Below are 21,221 nucleotides of genomic sequence, written 5' to 3'. Positions count from 1 at the left end.
TTGAATGTAAAAATATAATATATATTTATTCATTCATTTATATTTATTCATTTAGTTCAGAAAAATGTTTTATATAACATTGTTTGTTTATATTTAATTGAAAATATCAAAATACTGGTATTTTGCTAATATAAAATTAAGCATACACATATTAAAATTATTTATTTATACAAAATTGTTGTGCAATTTTTTACACTTATAACAGTTATTTTGTTATATGAGTTTGTAATTATTTTGGTATTGATTTCATAAGTCTAATTCTGAAATATTTTCCTATATTTAATTTTTCAAATTAATCTTGAATTCTTTCCACAAATATTTTAGTAACATTAAGATCTAGTGACTATATTGGTGCTTTTAATAACTTGAGTACATTATATATATATTATAAACATGAAAAGAATGTTTTAGATCATTATGTTGATCATATTGTTGAAAATAATAGATCACTAGCATTTGCAATTTCTCTACCTAAATTTTTATATTTTTTAAAATATTACGGAATTTTATTTTATTCATAATGAATTCCACAAATATGGCCTCACAATATAGAATCTTTGATCCTAGCTCCTGTTTTATTTTTTTTAAATTGTGTATTTCATTGCGTAATCTTTCATTTCATTATACAATTTGCTTATCATCTATAAATCATAAATAAAATAATTTTATAAAATGTATGTATAATGCTAAAAATAAACATTAAAGTTTCTTTTATTTCTTTAAATGAAGTAATATTTCATAAAATAATAATAATATGTACATTTAAAATGGATATATTGAATTATGTATTCAATTAGCACTTTGTTTTGAAAATTCAACAAATAAAAAGTTACTACAAAATTCTATGTCTATCCTCTGTTTAATGGATTAAACATAATTTCTACACTCATACCTTAAATTGCAGAGGGTATAACAAAATTTTCAAATTTTTACATAACTGATATTTCAAAACATATATCGAGTTCTGTAAAATGAGAATTTATTCTATATTCCGTCTGTGGTCTTGATTTGTTGGACAATATAATTTTTTAATTACAAGTAAATTTTCAATTAAACTATATTTTATTTATTTTGCAATATTTGTACAAAAAATAACTGTTTCCATTATACATTTATTGAACAAATTCGTTTAACAGATTTTGCACGTAATAAGTTATTTTGTTTTTCTATTTGAAGAACATGTTTTAATTTATCAATATGACTTAAGTAATCAATTTCATTTACAACAGAACTTAGTTCCAATTTTTCAACATGTGGTACTACTTTATGTGCATTATTCAACATATGTTTAAATATTCGAACTTGTTTAGGTATTAGAATAGATATTGCAGTGCCGGATTTACCTGCACGTCCTGTTCTTCCTGCTCTATGAATATAACCATTAATATGTTTAGGAAGATCATAAGATATTACTAATCGTACATTTGGAATATCAACACCTCTTGCTAATGCATCTGAACATACGAGTCTGAAAATATAATAAAGTTATAACAAAAATTCATAAAGTTATTGAAAATTAGATTTTAATAAACAATAAACATAACGTACATTTGAATTTTTTCAGTTATAAATTTTGTAAGTACATCCTCACGGTCCTTTGAAGCGAATTGTGCAGAAAGTTCTCCGACTACTATATCTTTTTTAGATAAAAATGACTGAAGCAAAATAGTTAATCTATGAGCAGTTTTCCCAGAATTTGTAAATACTAATATTTTGGAAATTATACTATTTCTGATTATTAGCTGATATAAAGCTACTGGTTTATATTCTGCTTCGCATTCTACTGCTTCTTCTTTTAATTCTTCAGGGCTTGTATAACGGCCAATAAAATTACCCACTTCTTTATCTAAATTTACATTATCATCTTTGCCTGTCACCAAAACAGATGTGAATAATATTGGTTGAAAAAGTCCGAAGCGACTAAGCTTTTCAGGATCTTGTGATAATGTTGCACTGAATAGCAATTTTTGAGCTGGAATTTTACTATTTAAAAATTAAAAAATTACTATAAGTTTAATATTAGATAATGTACTTGCATATTAACCTTCGTCTGGCAGATTCTGGATTCAGACCAGTTTATATAAATAATTATTCTATCTTTTTAAAGTGATAAGACAAAGATAAATATAAATATTCTAAATATTCTTAAAATTCGTCAATTTATATACTATAAGTAAATTTATCTTTCTATAAGTTAGATAACAATTGAAAGCAAAAAAATAAATATTAATATCCACTACATAGTTAATTATTGGGCTACCCACCATTTGAAGGTTAATTCTAATAAATGATTATCATATACAAAATAAATATTATCAGTTTAAATTATAGTCAAAACTAACCTAGAACATAAGTTGAAAAGTGTTAATCGTGGAGTTCGATAATGAGGTTCAGGAAGATATTCTAACCAATCTACAGCTTTATCTGCTTCATCAATAACAAGAAATCTAAGATCATCCAATGAAAATCCTGATGTTTTTAATATATGATTTATTAATCGTCCAGGTGTGGCAATCACTATATCCACTATAGATATATATTTTCCTCTAGCATCTGAAAATAATAATTATAGAAAATATTTTATATTTTATTAATTATACAAATAAAATTATCTTCTTAAAATAATTATATACTCTCTCTCAGAATGCTTCTTTGTTCTTCATAAAATGATGATGCACCAGAAAGTAAACCAACTCTTAAATTTGTATGTGAAATATATGTAATCATTACTTTGTAAATTTGTGCAGCCAATTCTTGTACAGGTGCAACAACTAAACAACGTATTTTTGGAACTAATCGAGACTGTAATATTTGAACTATAGGTAAAACATATGCTAAAGTTTTACCTACAAAGAAAATCAAATTAACATTTTTAAACATAAAACTTTAATTTATTAAGATAAAATAAATTTGTTGTAAAAGAATATAATTTTATAATTTTTTATTAAATAAAGATTATTAAATTTAATATTAAAATTTAATAATATTAATTAAAATAAAATTTAATAATATTAATTAAAATAAAATTTAATAATATTAATTATTATCAAAATTTAATATTATTCAGTAATAAATTTGCAGCTGATATTTTTATATTTTATAAAATTAAAATCACGAAATTATCTCAATTTTCTCTCTTTTATTTGACAATGAAATTTGGTAATTTCCAAATAGACAATGTATTCAATGTAAGTTACTAGCAAAAAAAGAAATTACAAAATAAGAATTCAACAACTGCAGATGTATTAATAGAACATGCTGAAGTATTAAAACTAGAATGTAAATACTTCAGTTATAAATACTATGTTCTTCCATACCACTGCCTGTAGGAGCAGATATACATGCATCTCTTAACCACCACTTTTGTTCTCTATCTTTATCGCACTTTAATAGCCAAGATATCATATTAGCTTGAACAGGAAACAATTTGTTAATATTATTAGCTCTTAAAGCTGTAATAAGTTTAATATCTAAAATTAAATTCATTTCTTCTAATGTTGGGCCACTATTTAAGTCAATAGACATTAATTTTGGATTACTCAACCATTCTGGTAGAATTCTCTTAACTTTATGCTTCTTTTGTTTACTTTTGGTACCCATAATTATAAAATCACTATATTGGTCTGCTATTTTTTCTTGTGTTTCAATTGAATCTAATGATTTATTAAATATTTCATTATTCTGATCGTTTGTATTTTCATTTTGCAATGCTTTAGCTGCATTCTTTTTCTTTTTGCTTTTTCTATGATCTGAAACACATATTTTTTTCTTTTCTTTAACATCACTTAGTATATTTTCATTCAAAGTAATATTTTCTATAGAACATTCACTAAGATTTTCTGCTTTTCTCTTTCTTTTTTCATAATTTAAGTCTTGAGTATTTTGAGACCTATTTATCTGTGTTTGACAATTACTTTTAACAGCTCTTTCTAGTTTACGTTCTTCTATCCTTTTTAGTAATTCAGACAAATGATTCCTTTCATTTTCTGTTTCTTCTTTCTCACCTTCATATCTATTAACAAATTATATATATTAACAATATTCTGTGAAAAGAAGTTAAAAATTTCATTACAATTAGATAATGTATAATGAATATTTCTTTATATAGTTTAATTCATTATATGTATTATTATTCATTATTTGTATTTCATTTAGTAATGAAATTTAGTAATATACATATGTACATTACATTTTCTCAGTATTTCTACATACCTGTTTATTACGAATAAACTCATTTAGTTTGCAACTATACTCACGTGTCATGAACATTCAATAGGTTATGTTCAAATTCTTACAATATATAATAGACATGTACGTAAGTGTGTATCTCAAAAAAGACATATTCATAATTTTATTAAATTTTATTAACATTTTAATAAATTTAATATTATTTTATCATTATTATATATACATGTAACATTTACATATGTATGTATTTATATTTATGTGAACAATAAATTATATTTTAGTAAAGATAAAAAATTTAAATAAATTTGAGAAAGTATATAACAATAAAAACACATACATACATGTAACACTTGTAGTAATGATAAATTAAAAAAATTTTGAATATTATTTTTTCAAATTACATCATTTAATTTTTAATCGTTTCAATTTTTATCAAAGACTGTTAATCTTTTATAATAATGTTAATATGTTAAAAATTAACATATTGACATATAAAATATACATACATTACACATTTTTAAACTTCATAATTTCATAATTTCATTAAATTTCATAATTTATATTATAATGTAATATTTAATAAAATAAAAAATAAGGGCTGAAATTGATGAGAAATGACATTACATACATATACAATCGTATTAAAAATCTGATATTGTATGTTCATAAATATAATATTTACGTTACCAAATTAAGAAATAAAATAAAAATAAGAAATTGTTCACTAAAAAAAAAATTATATTTTTTAAACAATCTTAGATTATATATTGAATTAAACTTTCAGAACAATAAATAATAATAATTTAGATATAAATTTTTCTTAAAATTATGTTAAAATAATATTAAAATAAAATTATTTTACTTCAAATAAAATTGTTTATCTTGGGAAATTAACTTTTAACTTATAGTTTATCTTTGGAAATGAACCTTTTAAATCACTTTGTATGTGTTATTATTATGTCTATTGTATTATTAAATATATGTACATATATTTAACTAAAAATACAGATTAACGAAAATGCTATACTATATACTAGCTTTATTGTTGATAATGAATATATATATAGATATAGAAAGAGAAAAATTAATAAAGAAAATAAAAAAAATTTCCAAAAAATATTAGAAATAGATCTAAATAGCTCAGAATATGTATATAAATCATATGTACATGTATGTATGTAAAAATGTTATATTTTTATTATTATTTTTTCAAATAATATTATGGATAATGCAATTATTCATAGTGTAATAAAACTTAAATCCAAAATATGTATAATTAACTGTATAATGGAATGATTTGCTTCTAAGAATAATAAAATATCAGATAAAAATAAATAATTTGAATAAAAATATAAATTTTGATACATGGATAGATTACAATAGACAAATATTGTCAAAAATGGAATTAAAATAGAAGGAAAATATATAGGAAAAAATACTTGAAATTTAAACATTTAATATTAATTCTTGGAAAATTTTGGACAAGGTACAACATTAGTGTGTTATAGAAGTAAGTCAAGAATTTCAATAAATGTTTTATTATAAACAATATGATATGGAATTTATTATTCATTCATACTTTATATTTTATTGGAAATAATAGCTTAAACAAGGATATAATGTAATTGAAGTTTTTAGAATTATATAAATTTAAATAATCTATAAATCTAAATCATTCACAAAAAGTTTAAATGAAATACGTTGTGTCAATATAATCAAAATTATGTGATAAATATGTTACAAGTATAATATATAGTATGTTTATAGGTAATAAATTAGTTAGTAATATTATTTTGAATTAGTCTTTTTTCTTTATTATTGCGTTGAAACATTCTATCCAAAATTATATTATAATTTTATATAAAAAAGATATTTATGTATTATTATTATATAGATATTATGTATTATTGTTTTCTTAATAATTTCAAATGATACAAAATACATTGTTATACATAAATATAGCTTATATGGTAAAATATACGAGATGTAAAAAAGTATTTGCAGCATAAGGATGTTAAAGAAATAGTTGATCAAGTTTTGGTATTGTACTTTATTGTTGCCAAGAAAGAAAAAAGATCATATAAATATAGATTTAAGAACTCTTCCTTCTCAAGATATACTTTTTGAATATGATGGATTGTAGAAATAGTTAATGCTATATATGTATATATATGGATTGCAATAATATTTACTACAAATTTTATATATAGTATTTCAAATCTAAAATAATATTGCGTAATTTTTACGAAATATTTAAAATCTGCTTGTTTTATGATAGGGTTTTAAGATGAAATTTTCTAGAATATTTTAGAAGTTTATAAAATATTTTATTTAAAAAAATAAAACTGTATTGATTTTATGTATACAGTAAGTACAATATTTTGCAAAAATAATTATAATTACAAAAAAATTAGATATTTATCATTTATCATTTATTATATACAATTTTAAATGTATGCTTGATAATTTCTATAATTACAAAATTAGATATTTATCATTTATTGTGTACAATTTTAAATGTATGCTTGGTAATTTCTAACTATAATACCATTACGCGTGATCGATGTATAGTCTCGATTTATTATGAACTTTATATATGCTCTTAATATTCATAAGTATATCGAGTCACGTAGTAGCTATGAATGGTATACATATATCGTACGACTAATGTATGTGTATATATACATATATATGTACTTACTATGTAATTATAAATTAATTAATTTGCAAAATTTCATAAAATTATCATAAAATATAATTAAAAATTATGTTCTTTAACTTGATAATAGTCACTTAGAAAATTTATTATCATGTAAATTTATTATCAAATAAAAATGCAAGTAAAAAATGCTATTTGGTATTACAATTTTAAATTCTTAATGTTGAGAAAGATAAATTAATTGATTAAGATAATAATTTAAATACTCCAACTTAATAAATGATGAATTCTTAATAAAAATTTATAAAAATTTATAATTATTTTTCAATAATTTGCTGCTTATATCAATTTCATTGAAGACTATAATAACACTGATATAATAAATAATTATTTGATAATATTTTTTATGTATATAAAACAGATTATTGTACATATTTTAGTTTGTACATAATTATTAAGTTTCTGCAAATAAAATTGAAACATTTTATTCAGAGTTTCAATTTTGTCAGATTTTGACGTATTCAAATATAAATTTTATACGTTTTATATACAGATTTCAAATATAATTTAAAATTCGTTTATTAAAAAATTAAATAAATAATTTTACCTCTAAATTACATCAATAAAATAATATTAATAAAAAGATATAAATAGTTAATAATGAAGTAAATGATTTCATTACGCGTCAATTTACATCATATATAATTATTATAATTTTTATCTAGCAAATTAAAATTGTTTTTTCACTGTTCAAAGAACTTGGTATAGATATGTATGTAATATAACGTAACATTATGCGATGAATCATTCAATCTTGTTTCTTGAGAATTTTGTATGGTGAACGGTAGTTCTCATATCTTTCCTTGTTACTCATTGTCAGTCTATAGCATTCTTTATGTGTTACGTCAACGAATATATATACGTAGATTCTCCCACCAATTCTCTTCTCGGTTCTTCCATTGTAAAATTGTTCCTTTCAGACACTGTACGCGACGTACGTATCAAGAAGCTTACTATTTCTAATAATTATTCAATTATTTTTTAAAATCAGTGATAGTGATACGAAAATTGTGTTTAGTGTTTTTGAAAAGAAACGCGAAATTTACATTTAATTGTTATTACTTGTCAAAGAAATTTAAGATATAGTTTCTTTAATTGTTGTAATTAACAATATTAATAGTATTAAAGGTAAATATAAAATTCTGTTACATAATGCGAGAAAATAAAACGAAAGAACTTGTAATATTAATATTAATTATAATCAATATGAGAATGATACTTTTTTATATGAAAAAATTATGTATGTGTGTGTTATATATATATATATATATATTTGCGAATAATTTACCAAAAGTAAATTAATATCATAATATCCCATTTATTGCAGTGAGGTTTCAATTGTATAAAATTGTATTGTAATATTACAATTTGTTTTGTTTAAATTATTGTTAACAAATTAAACGGATCTAATAAAATAAAAGAACTTTATATGTCTAACAAATAAAATAAGTAGGATCATACATTATTTTTTAGTTAATTAATAAATGTACAGTATCTTTTTCTTTTAAAAGATGCGTTTCCATATTAAATATGATATGAAAATTTTAAATCTAAATAACAAATGAATAATTTATTTAAATTACATAAAGAAATTTATGTACTATAAAATTATTACTTTTATTGATCGAAGATTCTCCGTTTTATATTGTGTTATTTTATTTATTGATAGAAAAGAGCAACTCTGTGAAAATATTATTATATAATGAAATATAACGTTAAACAAATAATAAGTCTACAAAACTATATATTAAAAATAAAATCAAAATATAGAAGTCAGCAATTATATATACACACACACATTAAATTTAAACTATTAAAATTGATACATATATCCTTAATAATTACAATTATTTTTTATGTATTACATGTAAATAATCATTGTAAAAACATGTTAAAAGGATTTCTTAATTACTACACATTTACGTGTAGTTTTTCAATGTTTAATAGTACATTTTTTGTATAAATTCTGCGATGAGTCATCGGCAAATCTTATATCCTATAGTAGTAAATGCATACGTTCTCCCACCATTCCTACAAAGAATATCCGTGACGAGTGACTGTTTCAGTTGGTTACAAGTAAGAGAGCTGAACGGAATCCGTACTGTTACGCTAGTAAGATTGAATAGATCTACAACTGTTTCAAAAGAAGGTAAAAGCCACACCCTAAATACTTGTTTATAGATACCAATCAATATAATCTTTAGAACTTCATTACGATAGCGTTTTGGCTGGCATTCTTCGTATATGTGTATTTCAAGCAAGATTAATTGGTAGTTTTCAAACATATTTATCTGAGGTCATCATTGATTTTAATAATCGCAGTGCTGTAAAAATAGTTCTTACATTTAATAAAAAATAACAAGATTATTGAAATAGAAAATTTATTCTATGAATAATATTAAATATTTTGATTCTGTTTAAGATTAATTAAGATTAACTTGTATTAAAGATTATATTACATATTTAAATGTTGCTTTTTTCAAATATTTTATGTAGTTTTGATAATCTTATTATTAGATAGATAATGAAATTATGATATATAGATATATTCTTTAATCAAAACTCCATTGAATATTATGTTTTAATAAATTCTTACTTATGACATTCAAATGTTAAAATTAATATATAATAATTGAAAGGTGCTCTTATAATAGATATTCTAGTATGTAATATATTATAATATATATTCACATATTTACATTAAAGTATTGTTTGTTAATGTACAAGTTTTATAAGTAAATTATATTTATACTTATAAGAAGATATTTAATATTTGTATAAGTAATTATATAAATAATTTATAAATAATTTATGATTGCATACGTACGATTTAATTAGTGGAATTAAAGATTTTTTATACAAATATATTATATAAAATTTCTATTTTGTTGTAAATATTACGTCATTGATAGATTTTTTTATTTCCTATAATATTATATTCTTAGATTTTTCACTGTATTTTAATACTGATTGTGTTTTTAATTGTTTTATTTTTAATATTTACATTTTAAATAGATTAAATAAATATGAAATTGTTACATTTGCTCTTTAAATAAAATAAAATAATTTAAATTAATAAAATTAAATTATTTAATTTTATTAATTAAATAATGTTTTATCTTTTCTAGTTTACTTTATCTAGTATTAATATTCTCACTACATATTAATTGTTTTTGATAAAGTATTTGTAAAATTAATTTTAATTGCGCAAATTTTTCATGAAATAAAAGTTTCAAAATTTCATTATTTAATATATTTTTATATCTTATATATTTTTTTAATATATTATTGTAATGTATTTTTTAGCTGAACCAAATAATGACGGCTAGTCAGTACTATCATGTGCAGGTAACTACTAAAAACTTTTTACTTGATATATGTATTCGGAGTCTGATTAAGAATTTTAAATTATTGTAATTTTTATGCAGATTTTATATTATATTATATAATATCTACTATATAATGTCTAACAATAAAATTAAATATTTTGCATTTTATCATAAAAAATGTATATATTATAATTTGCTTAATTTTAATTTTAACTTCTAATTTTAGATTATTTTGTAATGTATAAGGAATTTTTGAAGGTATTTGATTTATAAGTATTTTAAGAACACACGACACTACAGTTGGAAAGTTTGGATATATATTCTATGTGTGAAATATATAATGAAGTAATTATTAATAAAAAAAGGTCACATCTGCTTTCTACAATTTTTTTGTTATTTTGTTTAGAAATATATTGCTGATGTCATCATTCTAAGTAAAGGTGTTAGATGGCGACCGTTAAAAAGTTGTCAAAAAAAATTTATTCAAAGATATATAATTTTAAATTCAGAAGGAATACTTGATCATATTCTTTAGTTATATGTATAATATAATGTTTGTTTACTTTTCTTACTGAAATCTATGCTGTTGATATCTTCTTACGAAATACAGCACTTGGCATATCGGAATATTGTAATTAATTTTACTATTTCAAAATAAAATTTTCAAATTTTATGAATCTCTGGCTTTGATAACAAAATAACAAAGTATAACTATTTGTACGAGAAGAAATGTTATTCATGAGAAAGTAAATGTGATAATATAGAATTGAGAAATTTATAATTATTAACATTTTATTATTTTATAAGCACAACATTATTTTATACAAACGTGAGCGATAACTGCACTCATTGCCCAGGATGAATATAACTCAACCAAAATCTAATCATAATTTATCTAGAAATAGAATTTGTAGTTGAATAGAATTTGAGTTGAATTAGATTTTGTATGAAATTGCGGTGCGGAGGAAAAAAGCTCCGCCCGTATTTTTATTTCATATGTATTATATATTGTTCAAAAAATTATGTACCTTTGAGTAAATTATTTTTGACAATAATTTTTTGATCAAACAATGATCGCCATCTAATATTTTCACTACTCTATGATGAACTTGACAACATATTAACAAATGGAGATGGATCATTTTTCGTAAATTATTTAAGTATGAAATACAAATACACTAAAGCATACCTAAATTTTGGACCGATATTGTATGTATCTAAAACATATACTCTTAGTTTTTTTATTTTACTTTTAGATTGCAAATAATAGGTAATTCTTGCAATGACTTTTTTTGATGAAAACATTAATTTGTTTAACTGATTTTTGTCAAAATTATAATAAACGTCAAATATGTTATAAAAATTATTTTTTTCGTAATAAAATTTTTTCTATGAATGGAAAGTTTCGATCATTTGGTAAACAATTTAAAGTATGCTTGTATAAATTAAAAAGTAAATATTTGCGAGAGAAAAAGTAGAAAAATTGCGTTTGATATTTTATTTATTATTGACATTTAGAAATCTATAACAATATTTCTGAAGCAAAATTTTTTATACAAATGGAATTTAAAGCAAATCATTCACTTTGTACAAGTCATTAGTATTATAAACAGTTTTGAATTTAAAAAAAAATTATGTATTAAATATTAAAACTATTTATTACAGAAGTTCAAAAAAGAATATTAAAAATCATCGAAACTGTTTAGTTTTTAAAATAAACAGTTTTCTAAAAACAAAATCATTTTGACAATGAAAGCAAAACATAAAAAACATTTGTTCAACGTGATAACTAAAACTTGTTTTTTAATCATATATTATTTATTTTTAATTTTTAATTAATTGTAGTTTTAATGCCAATTTAATTTATATTTTTTATAATTATTTAGTTTTTATTTGTTTTCTCATATTTTATTGTATAATTGTATAAGTGTATGTGTGAATTATATTACATTTTTCAGTAATTTGTATATTATTCATAATATATTGAGTTGTCCGGAAAATTGTCGATTTTTAAGGAAAATTCGAAGGTAATATCTTGATGTGTCGATGTTTATTTATTCAATTATATATTCACCATTTTGTTCTATAAACTTTCTCCTTCTTTTATGCAATTTGAAGGTTTCATTCTTCCAGAATTTCTCAGGTTTTTCATTAAAAAACTTCTCAAGGTGATTTTTTTTTATATTGATCAAAGAATTAAAGTTTTTACTGCTAAGAGAATTTTGCAAAGACCCGAATAGTGAAAATTTGAGGGTGCAATATCTGGTAAATATCGCAGGTGGAGCAGCACATCCCAACCAAACTTCAACAATTTTTGTCGGATAGTCCAAGAGACATGAGATCTGGCATTATCCTGATGGACGACACCCTTCCTATTAACTAATTCTGAACGTTTTTTCTGAATATTGATTCTAATTCGTCCAATTGCGAGCAGTACTTATTTGAATTTATCAACTGGTTTGATAGGATTTCATAATCCTATTGATAGGATTCTTTTCCAATCCAACCAGATACGAAGCATGATTTTTTTCGGATGAAGCCCGGCTTTGGGGTAGCTAATCGCTTACTCCAGGAATTTTTTCGTTCAACATTATTATAAACAATCCATTTTTTGTTGCCCGTCACTAATTGCTTAAAAAACGGCATGTTTATATAACAATGCTCCATTAAATTTTCCTCAGTCAAATTGTGCGAAACCCATCGTAGTGTTTTGCGTAATCAAGCTTCACTAAGTGTTCGTGGACGGTGGTTTTCGATATTTTTAGTATCTTTACTAATTCACATGTCGTGTAGCGTTGACTATTCTCAATTTTTTTGTTTTGATTTAGTCATCAGCATTGGATGGTTTTCTCGAATGTTCTTGATCTTTAAGGTCGAAATCATTAGCTCTAAATTTAGCGAACTACTTGCGAATAGTTCTTTCAACTAAAGCACTTTCTCCCTAAACAGCACATATTTTATTTGTGTTGTGTTACTTGTTGCATTTTTTCCTTTCCGGTAATAGAAAAGCATTAAATGTCTAAAATGCACTTTGTTTTCTTCCATCTTCAGAAGGGTATAAAACTGACTCAAATCAATTTATCTCAAACAACTTTTTTTCTAAGATACGTTGAAATGTCTCCTTTAAGACTATGTACACAAATAATGTGCTCTCAATAACATTGATATATTTATACATGTTCTAATGCTATCTCGTCAAAGTCGGACAATCCAATGGTATATATACATATATGTTACATTTGTGTACCTCGTGTTATCCCATATAGCTTATTTTTCACTATATATTTTTGTGGATTTCTGTAAATAAGCTGAATATTTAATTAATCTTTTTAAATTATTAAAAATTATTGAAGATTATTAAAGATTATTAATTAATTTTTTCTAAGATTTGTGTGAAATGGATGATTGGATGTGCCATTGACCTTGTAAATTCCTGTGCTGTCCTCCTTTTAATACATATATATATTTAACTCGTGTAGAACATCTTGTTCAAGGATATTTTTGATACTTGAATGCAAGTAAGAATTATATAAAAATTCAAAAACAATTTTTTTTATTCTTCATTTTTGTTTATTATTTTTCCCTATTAGATTAAGTAAAAAATACAAAATAGATCTAATGTCAGAGAACTAAAAGCTGTAAAATGGGAGGCTTACAGAATAATAGCTGAATTAACAAATTCATTCATTTGCAATAAATGAATGAAGAATCTACAAATTTTGTTGTTATCAAAACCAACATAAGATATTATACATATATCATATTTTTCATTATGAATATATTTGGTAGTTTTATTTTATTTAAACGTTTGACTCTGTAATAAATTAAGCATAGGAAAATTCGATTATCATAGTCTTTATTGTTGTATTTGAGTTCGAAAGATACAAAATGAGATTATGTATAAGTTGGCGTTTTATTATTTACTTTAAGTCTCAATTATCCAGTTCATCTCCTATTTTTTTTGGTACTAATGAAATGAATTAATCGAGATCTTACTGTATTTGGAGGTATAAAAAAGGAATGGAATAAATATATTTCTGGACTTATTTTAAGATTTAATCGATTGCAATTGCAAAAAATATAGCTACACTTATATTAAAACTAATATTATAAAAAAATATATTATTTGAATAGAGTTATAAATAAGTAGATATAAAATAAGAAGTGCCCATGTATTATGCTGTATCTTCTCATTTGTAATAACATACACTATTAGTTAAATTGGCTGAAAACTTTTACACTTATATAAATGCTAACATATCTGTATGTATTTATTATTTTATTTTATTCCTTTAGTGCACACCAACTGTTTATCCTGCTGATCCTTTCAATCCAGAAGAAGATGCAGCTCTTCTTCGAACCGCCATGAAGGGATTTGGCACTGATGAACAGACAGTAATCGATGTTCTTGCTCATCGTGGTATTGTACAACGACTTGAAATAGCTGATAAATTTAAAACTATGTATGGAAAAGATCTAATTTCCGAATTGAAATCGGAACTTGGTGGTAATTTTGAAAAAGCAATTTTAGCATTAATGACACCATTACCAGAATTTTACGCTAAAGAACTTTATAATGCAATTTCTGGAATGGGTACAGACGAAGGTGCTCTCATTGAAGTGTTGGCGTCTCTTAGCAATTATGGCATTAAAACCATATCTGCTGTCTATAAAGAACGTAAGTTTCTATTTATTTAAATGATTTTTGAAGTAAGTACAAATATTTAAATATTTAAATTTTATTAACAACAACGTTATTGCAAATATTTTAGATAATTGCTAAATTAAAATACTATAAAATTTTTTTCTGGCAGAAGAATCATTATTATTTATTATTTAAATTTCTATTCATATCGTTTAAAACATTCTAGATCATTATAAACAAACTTTAAAAATATATGCAATATGTTTCTTTTGATATTGAATAATATGTTTTATGTAAAATATTTTTAAGCAAATACCTTCTAAAAATTATTTGTTATGATGTAAATACAAATATAATTATGTACTAATTGATTATTTTTTAAATTTTATAAAAAAGATTGTGTATAATCAAAGTATCAGTTTGAAGATTCCATTATTGCACTATGTATTTATATAAATATCATTTATAATTTTATTCTGTGTGTATTAAGTATATACATATTAATTACTTAATTCTCTATTAAATAAAGAAAAAAAAAATGTATGTATATAATTCGTATATATATATATATATATATATATATATGTATATATATATATATATATATATATAAATTCCATTTCAATTAATAATCTCTTTTTAATAAATACTAATTTAATAAATACATAGTATTATATACATAACATATTTTTAACTACATATTTTTGAATTTTTGTTTCTATTGAAGATATAAGATTATAAAAATTTTACAAAATTTGTACATTTTTGTATTTAAAAATGATTACCTGCCTAAAATTGACATGTCTTTAATTTTTAACAAAAATTATTTAATCATCTTGCAATTATATATTTTTATTGTATTATTTAAATATTCTTACTACATAAACATAATCATCAACAAACATAATTCATAAATATTTTTATTAAAAATGTAATATATTATAAGTTTTATATATACATACTTACAGTGTATGAAAAAAATTTGGAGGATGATTTAAAAAGCGATACTTCTGGCCATTTTAAGAGACTCCTAGTTTCACTTTCGTGCGTAAGTAAATTTTTTACCGAATAATTTTGTAATAATGTTTTAATTATAGAATTGCTTCAAATTAATTATTTTAAACTTATAAAATTGTTTTTTTATTATATGTATTCTTATATGTATTTTTATTTATTTTATCCAGTAATATTCTTTCAATTTTTTAAAATTATATGTGTGAAAATCAATAATTTAGATTTCTAAAGGAAATGATGTATTTAAACATCCTATATTATCAATCATTTTCAAAAAAAATAGTCAGTAAAAAATATTAGTATATTTCACTATAAATAATACATAGTCATTGGTTGAAAAAGATAACACATTAAAAATTTAAAATGAGAAAAATGAATTTCTATTATAATATAAATATTAGTATAGTATAGTATAATAAATATAATATAAATATAAATTTAATGCATAATTGCAAGACTTCTTATGTTTTTTTACATTTGTTCCCGTTTTTTATATTAAATAATTAAAAAATATATAAATATGGCTATCATAATAAATTAGAACAAAATATATATTACAGACATGAAATATGCAAACAACAAAATATTTTCATTTCCTTTACTTTTGTAAAATATGTTTAATAATACAATATAATTTTATTACAAACATATTTGATATTTGTTTTTTGATCAAGTATGTCAAAATATCTGTTTCAATTACTGACAGTTAATTTAAATCTAAATTTAAACTTTAATCTAAATTATATATATGCGATATTGCAATTATGTTAATATATTTTATTCATATTTTATTTTTAATATGTTTTATATTATTTTTATTGTTATTCTTATTTAAAATATATAACTAATAAATTATTTTTGAATTATTTTATAGGCCAACAGAAATGAAAATCCTGATGTTGATGAACAGGCTGCAATTCAGGATGCTGAAAGATTGCTTGAAGCTGGCGAAGGACAATGGGGAACAGACGAAAGTACTTTTAATGCTATTCTCATTACTAAAAGTTATCCTCAGTTACGAAGAATTTTTGAGGAATATGAACGTCTTGCTGGCAACAATTTAGAAGATGCTATTAAGAGAGAATTTTCAGGCTCTCTTGAAGACGGTTATCTTGCAGTTGGTAAGAAATATATATTAATTTTCATAAGAAATTAAAATTTCATTTTTATTTGGAAGAATATATATATTCTTTCATAATAAAAATATATATATGTTGTATTATATGATCTTATATACAGGGTGTCCAGTTTTTTCCGGCATAATTTTGCCAGCGTATTATGGAAGCAAAAGTAAGAAAAAAATGTTATATGAACATATGCTCTTAAATGTTTTATTAAGGATTTATAACTAATAATACAAAATGATAATGAATTGACATTTCGTCAACATAACGTAAGAACGTATTATGAATATTCTATTTGTGTTTACATAAAAATTTCTTTGAAAAACGAATTTGAGACAGAAGTAGAAGGAGATATTCCATTATTACTTCGACAAAACTTATGGATTCAATTAGACGGTTGTCCAATACATTACGCAGTACCAGTACGGCAATGGATAAATGACCATTATCCACAACGATGGAGGACCAGTCTCTCATGGTCTCCAAGATCACCAGATATCATGCCAATGGGTTTTTACGTGTGGGGAGTTGTGAAAGTAAAAGTTTATAAATTAACACTCGTGAGTAGTTAATACAGAGGACTAATGACGTATTTGCTGCGATTAGAGAAAATGAAGAAGACATTAATAATGCAATAAAGTCAATTTTTGTTAGATGCCAATCTTGTAATTGTAATAACGGACATCATTTTGAAATGTTATTACATTAAGGTCTACTGTTATTTTGCTTATTTTGTTGGATTTAGTTTTGTTAGTAAACACAGAACTTCAATGAGATTATGATTGTAATGAGTGAGTTTTTTGTAACACTGATGATACGTTCGTACACTGTGTCGACGAAACGTCAGTTCATTATCATTTTGTGTTATATAACTCCTTAATAAAACATTTAAGAGCATATGTTCATATAACATTTTTTTCTTACTTTTGCTTGTAGAACACGCTGACAAAGTTATGCCGGAAAAAACTGGAACACACCCTGTATACGTATATTATATATATACAACAAAATATATTTTCCTTTATTAGAAAACTATTTTATTTTTTCATTTAGTGAAAATTTGCACATCTTGCATTCAGTCTTATAGATAAATAGATTAAAAACATCTTGTTATTTAGTAATATATTATGTAGTGTTTGAGGAAAAATGAATGTATCTCTAAAGAAAACTAAATGAATCTCTGTCATAATATCTTCCTGAAAATATATTTTTTGATTTTGCAAAATGTATTTATAGAAAAGAAAAGAAAATTGTGGACAAAACAAGCAATCTGGCAAACCATTAATGTTTTCTCAGATCGTTAGCTCTGACAAATTGATCTATGTAAAATAATATATTGCTTTGCCACCAAACAGCAGCATTTTATTCGCGACGAAGAAGAATCTATTTTGATAAGTGCAAATTTGCCGTTGAAATTTTTGTTTGTGAATTATTTTATACAAATAAATATTCTTATAAAACGCTATCATATAGGATAATTTATCTTAAACCGTTCCTTTTAAACGAACCGCATTTGTTATTAGTACTCAGTTTAATTAATATTAACTTTTTTATTTTTCTTCCGTTCCAGTGTAATATGTTATTTTTCTACTGATATTAATAAATATGTAATATATATAATATTTTGAACAAATATTATACTAATATGTTTTTACGTACCATAAATTAATATTTTCGTTGAAACTTAATTTAATTTCGTTTATTTAAATTCGCTGTTAATTTATTTAACGATTGGTTATATAAAAATAATTTTGGTTATATAAAAAATTTTTTTCTATTCTCTTTTATTTTTATGAATACTATAGTATCTTCTGCTATTTTTTCAAATTATTTATAATTAATGTGCAAAGATTTTTCCTTTTTTTATACACATATATGTACTTATGCACATCAGTTACTGATGTCATTTATAAATATATTCGTTGACGCCGTAACATTAGTAATGAGAAATCGCTCGTATCTATTGCACATCGTTTATTTGTATCGGTTTGAATTTAAATTTTAAACATTTGTAATTTCGTTACAATATAACACTAAGCAATTTTTTTTCATTGTCTTTCATGAAGATTTTTTTCGTGACTGTTAAAAAATGTAATGTATATATAAGGATAATAAATATAGTAGTAAATTAATTTAGATTTGTTTATTTCAGTGAAATGTGCACGAGAAAAAACAGCATATTTTGCGGAGAGATTATACAAAGCAATGCGTGGATTAGGCACAGATGATACGACATTGATACGCATAATCGTAGCACGATCAGAAATTGATTTAGGAGACATTAAAGATACTTATCAAAAAATTTATGGACAGTCGCTTGCAGGTGATATTGACGTAAGTCAGAAAAGTTTGATTTTTTTATCTTACATACTGGATATTTTTGTAAAAATGGTTCTGTAATATCCATCACTTTTCTATGTAAGAAAATAAAATTTTTATTACGAAATATACTTAAAAACATATTCAATGTTAATCAATGATACAGACTATGATATCAAACTATACTTTCTAAAATTTTTAAATAGTAACTAAAAACAATTGTATTGATAAAATTATAAAAATCATAAAAATTATTATGTATACAGAAACATTTATACACTTTATCTTCACGGAAATAATAATGCACAATAAACATATATGTCTTAATTTTTCATAAATCACTTATTTAACTAATTAATTACTTTGTTGTACCTGGGCTGCCCATAATTTTCCATAAATTTCAGGATGACTGTTCAGGAGATTACAAGAGACTCTTGCTTGCTCTACTTGGATGAAAGCATTTTCATGTTCAACAATTCTTTTTGTTTTTGTATCTTACTTTAATACCAGGAATATACTTTTCTTCGCAACATTCCGCGAAGCTGTATAGTTATTTTAATTTTAATTTGTTCTAAATTACATCAATAATTTACAGAGATTACGGTACTATGTACTATGGCTCGTTTTTATTTGACTTTGTTGATTATATATTATTACATTAGTTTGCTCGTAAAATTAGTTTATTTGCACTAAAATGAAGAGTGAAAATAAATGAATAGTTTGTTTTATGTTGTTAAAAATTACATCTCGGAACTTGTTAATTAATAAAGTAATTTATGTGTCAGTTAACTAATTTTATTGATTAAAATTCGCTTTCATAATATGCATGCATACATGTACTTTGAATCTCTACATAAATATAATATTATTTTATGCTTATTATTTAACATTGCTTTAATCCTTCCTACATTCTGTTTGCATTTACAGAGTGACTGCAGCGAAGAGTTTAAGCGGCTTCTGATTGCACTTGTAAATTAAAGAAAATCATGGAAAGGAATCTGTATTTATATTAATTATAGTTAAAACATTATAATTAAAAAAGAACATAGGCATCTCTAACACTGATGTTAATAATGTGCATCTTTAATAATATGCATAATTGTAATATATATTCCGTTTGCAATAAATTTCCACGTTCACAAACAATTTTTTACTGTACACTGTAAAACAAAAACACTAGTATTTTTTTTTTCCAGAGTGACTGTACTGCTGAGTGGAAAAGACTTCTGATCGCAATGTTGAATTAAAGATAGCTTTATTCAATAAAAATCACTGAAATATTATCTATTGTAATACGAAGCAGCAGATTATGCATATATTTATAACATTATGAATTTAAAAAAATTTAAAAAAATAAATAACTGATATCAGAAAATTTAGGAGTTTAATGTGGCCTAATTTTCAATGAATATTATATATCCGTGGTTATATTAAAATATACTTATTATATAAATTTATAAAATTTATTATAACATCAACAAATTGATCTCTTAGAAAAAAAAGAGTTAAACCGGTTATCTTTTTAATCTCCTTTTATTTCTCTTATTGTCGTTAGACGGCGAATCCAATCGATTATCGATCGATATATCGTATGCATCCATAACTATAGCCACAGACGAGGTATATGAATAAACATTACATCTTACGAACTTTTGTGGCCCATGACCTGAAATACTGATATACGCACTTTATGTTTAAACAACGGTTAGTTGGGAAATTACATCAAGTAAAACGATTGAGGTTGATCAGGTAGTGAATGCGCCAGAATATGATTTTTTAAACTCATTACAGTGTTGTCAAATTTTTATAATACCGAAATGTAAAGTTAGTAACTAACCGAAATCATTTTACATATGTCAGAAGAGCTCTAGCCATTTTACGGA

General features: G+C 22.9%; 2 protein-coding genes across 13 annotated transcripts; one reads left to right on the top strand and one right to left on the bottom strand.

Moving 5' to 3' along the window:
• Positions 1–290: 290 nt before the first annotated feature.
• LOC122529582 (ATP-dependent RNA helicase DDX51) lies at positions 291–4,321 on the bottom strand. Of its 3 annotated transcripts, none has more exons than XM_043655847.1 (7): positions 4,213–4,321; positions 3,318–4,012; positions 2,634–2,846; positions 2,343–2,553; positions 1,549–1,983; positions 1,344–1,468; positions 291–641 (listed from the first exon to the last, which is right to left on the bottom strand). In XM_043655847.1, exons 1-7 carry the CDS (start codon positions 4,233–4,235, stop codon positions 622–624), a joined length of 1,722 nt encoding a protein of 573 aa, XP_043511782.1. In that variant the 5' UTR covers positions 4,236–4,321; the 3' UTR covers positions 291–621. The 3 variants fall into 3 exon arrangements, with proteins under 3 accessions (XP_043511782.1, XP_043511781.1, XP_043511780.1); XM_043655846.1 differs by lacking the exon at positions 291–641 and adding an exon at positions 814–964; XM_043655845.1 differs by lacking the exon at positions 291–641 and having other exon boundaries at positions 1,049–1,468.
• A 3,491-nt stretch (positions 4,322–7,812) lies between these two features.
• On the top strand, positions 7,813–20,708 carry LOC122529583 (annexin B9-like). 10 transcript variants are annotated; one of them, XR_006306826.1, is made up of 10 exons: positions 7,816–8,035; positions 8,974–9,056; positions 10,214–10,255; positions 14,533–14,914; positions 15,850–15,929; positions 16,770–17,016; positions 19,172–19,353; positions 19,743–19,941; positions 20,266–20,439; positions 20,535–20,708. XR_006306826.1 is itself a non-coding variant. In XM_043655852.1 (9 exons), exons 3-9 carry the CDS (start codon positions 10,226–10,228, stop codon positions 19,791–19,793), a joined length of 879 nt encoding a protein of 292 aa, XP_043511787.1. In that variant the 5' UTR covers positions 7,816–8,035; positions 8,974–9,056; positions 10,214–10,225; the 3' UTR covers positions 19,794–20,127. The 10 variants fall into 10 exon arrangements, 6 of the variants coding, with proteins under 6 accessions (XP_043511789.1, XP_043511787.1, XP_043511785.1 ...); XR_006306825.1 differs by lacking the exon at positions 19,743–19,941; XR_006306827.1 differs by lacking the exon at positions 20,266–20,439.
• The last annotated feature ends 513 nt before the right edge of the window (positions 20,709–21,221 follow it).

The sequence above is a fragment of the Frieseomelitta varia genome, unplaced genomic scaffold (assembly GCF_011392965.1).
Source record: "Frieseomelitta varia isolate USP_RPSP 00005682 unplaced genomic scaffold, Fvar_1.2 scaffold_296, whole genome shotgun sequence".
Taxonomy (NCBI): domain Eukaryota; kingdom Metazoa; phylum Arthropoda; class Insecta; order Hymenoptera; family Apidae; genus Frieseomelitta; species Frieseomelitta varia.
Note: the sequence above shows the minus strand (reverse complement) of the source record. Positions and strands in the feature narration are given on the sequence as shown.

Excerpts from the sequence above, each read along its gene's own strand:
- LOC122529582 (XM_043655845.1), bottom strand. The coding sequence starts at position 4,235 with ATGAGTTTATTCGTAATAAACAG. Across the intron at positions 2,847-3,317 it reads ATCTGCTCCTACAGGCAGTG|GTAAAACTTTAGCATATGTT; the intron begins GTATGGAAGAAC and ends TTTTCTTTGTAG. Across the intron at positions 2,554-2,633 it reads AAGAAGCATTCTGAGAGAGA|ATGCTAGAGGAAAATATATA; the intron begins GTATATAATTAT and ends TATTATTTTCAG.
- LOC122529583 (XM_043655850.1), top strand. The coding sequence starts at position 10,226 with ATGACGGCTAGTCAGTACTATCATGTGCAG. Across the intron at positions 10,256-14,532 it reads GTCAGTACTATCATGTGCAG|TGCACACCAACTGTTTATCC; the intron begins GTAACTACTAAA and ends TTATTCCTTTAG. Across the intron at positions 14,915-15,849 it reads ATCTGCTGTCTATAAAGAAC|TGTATGAAAAAAATTTGGAG; the intron begins GTAAGTTTCTAT and ends ACATACTTACAG.